Genomic DNA, 7,500 nt, shown 5'->3' with positions numbered 1-7,500 from the left:
TTTTAAAAATGGTCCTTTTATTTGTGATATCGTATCCAAGCTGTATTTGAAGAGCGCTATTGAAAGTAAACTTAAAAGGTAATTTGTAGTATTTGTTTTTTCCCCCAAGCCATTAGGTGTGATTCCAGATTATGCCACGCGACCTTTTAAAGGAAAACAGCAAATTGCAGTAAGTACCTCGTGTAAGCCGTCAATCATATGTACCTTTTCATCCGGACTTTTGTCCACCCTCAGATCGTTTACGCAAAAACAGGTCCTCCCTCAACTTTATCACGCAGCTGGTTCCACCGCAGATGTTAGGCAATGCTTTTAAGAGTATTTTTTTCATCATATTTACTCGCAGGCCAGGATGTACAAGAGCAGACTTGAGATCGTGGAAAAGCTTCTTGGAGTTCTTGAATTGGATTCTGACAAAAATGGGTATGCTTCAAGCATTCTTGTTTTTCAGTGGTAAAAGATGACGGGAAAATTATGGCATTTTACGCCAAACCTTTTGCTTTAAATGTCACTGTAACAGTATAGAGAATTTAACAAATTTAACAAGTTCAGTAGAGCAAAACCGCATGTGTGGTTTTTAGAGGCCAAGAAGTCAAAGTCATTGTTGTAAGTGACATCTCAATGTCTCTTATAGCTTGGTAGTTCGTTCTTTCGGCTTCGAAATGGGAGCTGAAAAACTAGTTGCTGTCGCACGCTTTAGAGCGGTTTTCAATTGAGTAAGTAATTAGCAAATTGCTTTGGTTTTGCATTTACTTCACTCAGTGATTAGTTGAAAGTTCTCGCGCCACTTTTTCAACCAAAAGTGAAACCAAGACCAATCGTGGCTCGCGCGTGCACATTTTCCCGCGCTTTGTGTCGGCTACGTGTAATTACTTCGAATTTTGATTGGTTTACTGGATTGTCTCCGTCGTTTTTGATTGGCCAAATTAATTGCTTTGGTTTTCGATTTACGACACTCGATTGACACTCGCTTTAACCCTTTAGACCAAATATTAACCAACAAAACAAGGGCATGAGGGCAAAGTAACGGGTGATGTAGCAGCTCTCGTAACGTGTAATGTGATTGGCTCGCTACCCTAAACAAAAAAAAAACACTAAGGAATTAAAACCGTGACTTAAACTTAAAAACAATAGAGCTGCTTACAGTACCAAACAATAGCAGGTTTCGAGAGCTGCTGCACTGCTGAACGTAACAAGCGTCGGAAATAGGAACACTTTCATCTCCTTCGAATGGGTAGACTTTCATATACCGGACTAAAATGGCTCAAGACAAAAGAACCATTGTTATGCCGATTAGCAGTTTCTGATTGGTTGTGACTAGAATGGATACTCCAAATGTAAACGACGATTTCCGGACGGGAATCGGAAGAGGCACAAACAACCCCGATATTTGATTTCACATCATCGTGACGTGTACGTTGTACTCTGTCGCTTGTAAAAAGCAGCTTACAAAGTGTCTTAATATATATATTTTTGCCCATTTCTAACGATTTTTGTGGTTTTCTTCGACAGGAGTCTGTCTACTGAAAGCATTATGCGGGTAAATTTTTATGCATAACAAGGCGCCGATCAACTTGAAACCTCAATCACGGGCAAACCCCAGGCATTTGACTATTTCGTGCCCGGGGTGGGGAATTTGACCTTTGCCTTGGGGGGTGGGGAAAATTAAACTGCAAGTGTCAGGTTTCGAATGAATATTTTTTTCGGGCGCCGAAGTCGCTAACAGCTTTAAACACGTGTTTGGGCGAGATGGAAGAGTTAGAGGAAAGAGATATAGCATTGTGAGCGATTGGTTTACAAAAAAAGGTCTTCAAATGTTGTCCTCAAAGGAAGGTCTTCAAACGAATATTCCCGGCGTAATTCATCTTTGTCATACAATAGAGTAAATACAATATGGTACTTTTTCACACCCCTATTTCATTGTTAAAGCTGTGCGTTTCTGTTAGAGGTAATCAACCGACTATACGCAGTCGTGAACGTTCTAGGCTCTGTTGTTGACAAGTATACAGTACCTCGTTAAACAGCCTTTGCCATGTTTCGGAATTAGATCAGCTTTCACTTGTTTATTGACATTCTCCGACTTACTTAATTCGATTTCAAGTCACTTTAAAAGTTGTGTTTTTGTAGTTGCTCAAGTCTGGTAAAAACGGCATCATCAGAAAAGGGCCGACGACGATTGTTCTTTAGTAGGGTTTGACAGACAAATAGGGTAGGGCATTTCAATACCATCTTGGCCCGAGGGGGTGGGAATTTGAGCGATCCAATCGTCAAAAGATCAAAGCCCGAGGGGAAAGTGGGGGGGGGGGGGGGGGGGGGGGGGGTAGAGGTTTCGAGTTGATCGGCGCATAATCAATAATGAGATGAGGTTTCCTGGATTAAGTTATTCGGCTTTCGAACAACCGGGCCCTGTTGTCCTTCCCCGTGTTAAGTTACCTCTACGTTGTCAGGAAGAGACGGGGGTTGACTTGTGTGGTGAGAGGAGTCTTCTCTTACTAATGTGGTTCGGGTTCCAGTTGTGAATGGGGCGCTAACGTGTGTTATTCGTCAAGACGCGTTATCCGTCATGTTTTTGCTTCCATACTAAACATACCAAACGCAAAACAAATGCTTGCTCAAGTTCGTCCAAGATGCATTGTGCGTGCATGTCTTGTGAAAGAGAGGGCAGCGGACTGAAACGAAGCTAAGCAGAGAGAAATTAAGTAACAGAAATGTCAGACGCGCGCGCTGTTTAGTTGTTGTTGACTTCATCAGCTCTGGAACCGCCCCATCACTCACTCTCTCTCTTCCTTTAGGGGCATCTTTGTTGGGATTTTTTTAAAAACTTTTATACCTATTAGCATATGTCGATCATCTCCGAATCGATAAGCTAAGAAAGCAGCAGTGATACGTTAACAGATAATTTCATAATTAGCTATCTTTGAAATTTAAGTTCTGTTAAGAGATAATCGCTAACAGTTTTAAGAAACGGTCCAGATAAGAACGATAGCAACAACGGCAATGAACATGGAATTCAATTGGTATGCAAAAAGGTGATAACGTTTCTACTGTCTGTACTTACTTCTGATTGGCTTAAACAGCAAACGGTTAACAAAACTTCATAAAGCAGTATTATATTCATCCTTACTTTCCAACCATCTTCCATCTTTCATTTGGTCTCAGTTTAAATGAATTCCACAGAAATCGTATGTGGGGAACATGTAAAATTGTAAACGTTTCTTGGCTTTTGTTTTCAACTCTTGTGATTGGTCAAAATCTTTTAACACAAAAAAACACCCTTTCAAAGTGGGCTGTAAATGAATTTTATTGCGTCAACTGCCTTCCTGTAGGTTTATGCATTCTCTGTGTAAAAATGATAACATTCCTATGTGGGGAAAGCCCCGTTGCCGCATAACAAAGGAAATTGCTATCCACCTTACACGGATCACTACTTAAACACTAAGAAGGAAAAATATATGGGCTCATTCGCGTCGTTTGCCTTTATGGGGTGGAATGGCACAGTGGTGAGAGCACTCGTCTCCCACCAATGTGGCCCGGGTTCGATTCTCAGACTCGACGTCATACATGATTGTGGGTTGAGTTTGTTGGTTCTCTATTCTGCACCGAGACGTTTTTCTCTGGGTACTCCGGTTTTCCCCTCACCTCAAAAACCAGCATTTGACTTGATTTGCGTTAATTGTTAATTTCAGTTTACAGTGTCCCCAATGAGGGTCCAGCGCTAGAACGACTAGACACTTTAATAAAGTTCCTTTCTTTTCCTTTCCTTTATCCAAAGTTTATTTTTTTTTATGTTGGGTTAACTCAAGGAGATGACTAAATTCTTTGCACTTTGAAGCCAATAATACAACACAGGACTTTGCCTTCGACAGGGAAATTCATATATTTATAAGTCAACGCGCAAATGGCGGACGACTGAGGAGGATCGTAGATCGAAATATATATACATCGGACTTTTTTACGTTTTTAGTAAGTGATTTTTCAAGAACAACTATTTTACAATTTTATTACTTTAGCTAAGTGCGTGGAACGTGTACAGAAGACGTGATGTCTAGTTACTCTCGAACGCGCAAACCGTGAAGCCAAGTTCCCCTGTAGTTTACCAAACCTCGCAAGCCGTAGAATATCAAAGGAATTCTTGTAAACCGAAGTAATGATTAGGTTTTATTTCTCAGGTTGTTTTGCCGGCCCTTGAACACACTAGCGGAGAGGTTAGAGATTCAGCGTCTCGTTTGGTGCTGGAGCTTTACAAAATGGTAAGGAAAGTGTTAGCTACAGCTCCTCTTCATCTCTTAAAGACCTAACTTATAGAAGTTTTGACAGAAGCATACGAGGGTTTTAGCAACGTTGTACGTTGCTGGGTAAAGCAAAGTAGTTGGCGGAGAGCCTAGTTGTGAAGAAGCAACGAACGAGGGTGGTCACAACGGGCAGGAGGTTTCCCCTGGCTTCTAAGAGTGTCGGCTACTGTTATAGCCCCTCCTCCCCTTCCCGGGGGGCAGCCCTTGACATAACAGAACTCTTTCGACCTCCTCGTTTTTGCTTTTAAATGTTCTAGCACCCGGCAAAGTCACCTTATGGACTTAAGGCCCATTCCCACGGGTTGTGAGACGGGCCCTGAAGTTCATAGTTCTCATCCGAGTAATTGTCCCGTCGTGCTCCCGCCCGCGACCTCCTGTATGGAATTGCTAGTCCGATGCTCACTGATCCGCAGGTGCACCTTCTCTCCTTCCCCTTTCTGTCATTACCGCCAAATTAGACCCTGCCAGTTTTAGCCTTACAGTCAAATCTCGTTATAGCAGACTTCCGTGGAACCGTTATTTCGTGCTAGCAATACCAAAAGTCCCTATTAGCGGGGCTCGATGAAAATGGCCCCACTAAAATTAAATTTTCAATTATTTAAGGTGGCTCTGAATCCACTCCACAGAAGTTTTTGAAACTTTGCAGGAAGTTTCATTCTGACATGCTAATTACATTTCAGAAATACAAAATTAGGTTCACCAAGTTGATTTTTGAGATATGAGCAGATTAAGCCAAGATATGGGTGTTCTTGCAAGCTTTCGTGTTGCCATGGTAACCTTTTACGTCGCAAAAACGACCGAATCTTTTTCAGCAATAATTGGTGTTTGATATGGTATCATAACATTTCTGTTAAGTGATAAAGTGTTTTAGTGTCAATCCTTCTAATAAGAACATTTCTTCCAGGTGTTGAAACTGGTTTGAGCCACCTTACGGAGCTGAAGATGTTTAACAGAGAACTTCTGTACTTACAAATCTTTAAATTTCAGGTAAAGGATACTGTTCGAGATTTCCTTCCACCCGACGGACCAGCAACCAGGAAAAATCCGCTTTACAGAAACCTTTTTGATGGGTTTGACAAGATTGATGGCAAGCCGACGGAAGCTGAGAGAAGGGTTTGTTTTCTGTATCTTTTCATAGCATAGGTTGGGCTTCCGGTGAAAGACCCGACGTCAAAAATTTCCGATCGCCGATATTTCGTGTTTTGCTTGTGGGACGTGTTTAAACAACGAGTTGAAATCTTTTTGTTTTAATGGTTGTGTAATATTATCTAGTTTTTGTTTTGAAAGAGGAGAAAAGATCACCTTTCAGGGGTTGCTTTTGACGTCAGCATTCTCATAGCTTGAGCTCACTATATAGTCGCCTTTTCCCCATCTTCTTCTCTTTCCTCATCTTGTAGGCACAGGCCAAGGCTGTTGCCGCAAACTCCGAGAAAACAAAGCAAGCAGAGGTATAGTGAATGTTTATTTCTCCCTCATATGTATTAGGTAGTTTCATTTAGGCGGTTTTTCAACTCCGATAAACGCAGAAAGAAATGCTTAACTTGACATGAGTCTTTGCTCGTTGCCTCGGGATTTTGTGGTATAGATGGTTTGCAACCAATCTCTAGTGACACAGATAGCAATGCTGCAATGAAGAATTGCTGATGGACGAAAAAAAGGAGCTAACGAGAGGTCTTTTGCTTTCGTCCACCAACATGGCGTCGTTGACGTCACGTAAAAACCAGCTGTTCAGGTTCTTTTTCATACATTTCACTATAACTAAAATGACGAGAAACAATTTTTTTCTCTATATCAGGGATGTTACTGAAAGGTTTTGTGAAGGATGTTGTTAAAATGTAGGGAGAAAGTGGAATTTGATTTCCACTTTCTGTAACGCTTCGCACAACGTTGCAACGTCTGTCCTGCAGCTTGTATCGCAAAACTTTGCCGCACCAGCCAGTGACAATGTTCCTTTAACCTCATGTGATCATGGAAAACAAGACAAGTTTCAAGAAACGTTGCCTGGTGTAACACCTATAGAGCAACTTGTTTTGCAATGTGAGAACTTGTGCCGCAAAAAATGCCTTCTTCTGAATAAAAGTCACCATGTATACATAGCTTTTGAACAAGTTGAGAGGCAATACAATATAAATTTGATACCTAACATGATCAAGAGTACTGAACTTATCTTTCGTAAATTTAGAATCCTTAGCCTAGGGTACCTTTTCTTGCCATTGTCTCTCTCGTTTGATTATCGCTACACGTGAAATATATTTATTAATATTAATTTTATTAGATTGCAGCCCTACAAGCCCAACTTCAAGCGCTTCGAGATATGGCTGGGGTTTGTATCGATTCCGTAATTTACTTTCAGTAATTGCGTAGGATATCGTTCCATAACAAGCTATTGAGTAGTTTTCTCGAATTGACTAACATATTCATTGAAAGATCAAAAATAAATCTACTGATTTGCACACATTCAATCATATTTGCTACTGATCCCGCATGTATTGTTTTCACTGAGACAAAGTCATGGTTAGAGGCCAATGCTTAGAGAGTCAGGTCCATGCACACGCTCATTTATTTGCACTAGACGTGTTTACTGCGAAAAAACTAGCGCGACATCTTGTGAGGCCAACAAAAGTTGTATGATTAGATGTTAGTAAAAGGCATGCAGGACAGAAATTTGCACTAATTTTTATGCATTTGACGACTGTTGTAGGATTCTGCCAAAGGGCCTAATTCCAAGCCAGAAAAAGGTAAGGTGCTTTTAGAAAAACCACGAAAATGTCTCGTCACATCTTTTCCTTCAGTGTCTTTTCACTGCCAACACCAGTAAGGCTGTGTTTATTTGCGGTAAAGCTCCGAATCCAGATAGGAACGCTCTAACCAAAGAAATAATGAATCCAAAGAAGGATTTGTCATGGCAACAACTGGGCGCACCAACTTGGGGTCTACCTCCTGGGGCTCTGCTGCTGACCACTAGCATTATTTTCCAGTCGTTTACCGGGAAAGTTCTGGACCATGAATCATTAAAATCCGGATTAGGATATAGCCATTCAAAGTTTCTTCTCCAGGCTGGATTTTCCGTAATCATACGGATTACAATTAACAAATCCGGTGTAGGATTTTTCTAAAGAAACGCAACTTTCGACTCGGTGATGTGCCCCAAACAAGAAGTGAAAGAATATTGAAATGCGGCATTTAGCTTTATTTATCTTTTGTAAAACGT

At 41.1% G+C, this 7,500-nt stretch overlaps 1 protein-coding gene across 4 annotated transcripts in view; it reads left to right on the top strand.

Annotated features, from left to right (window-relative positions):
- LOC138036240 (centrosomal protein of 104 kDa-like) overlaps positions 1-7,500 on the top strand; it is a 43,356-nt gene that overhangs the window by 30,437 nt on the left and 5,419 nt on the right. For all 4 annotated transcript variants that reach the window (XM_068882584.1, XM_068882586.1, XM_068882588.1 and 1 more), the window contains exons 25-32: positions 110-169; positions 344-420; positions 1,510-1,537; positions 4,167-4,247; positions 5,277-5,402; positions 5,687-5,737; positions 6,565-6,612; positions 6,991-7,027. In XM_068882584.1, coding sequence (XP_068738685.1) covers positions 110-169; positions 344-420; positions 1,510-1,537; positions 4,167-4,247; positions 5,277-5,402; positions 5,687-5,737; positions 6,565-6,612; positions 6,991-7,027 — 508 coding nt within the window. The remainder of the gene's footprint in view (positions 1-109; positions 170-343; positions 421-1,509; positions 1,538-4,166; positions 4,248-5,276; positions 5,403-5,686; positions 5,738-6,564; positions 6,613-6,990; positions 7,028-7,500) is intronic.

Source organism: Montipora capricornis, unplaced genomic scaffold, assembly GCF_036669925.1.
Source record: "Montipora capricornis isolate CH-2021 unplaced genomic scaffold, ASM3666992v2 scaffold_473, whole genome shotgun sequence".
Lineage (NCBI taxonomy): Eukaryota > Metazoa > Cnidaria > Anthozoa > Scleractinia > Acroporidae > Montipora > Montipora capricornis.
This window is presented reverse-complemented; position numbering and strand designations above follow the sequence as displayed.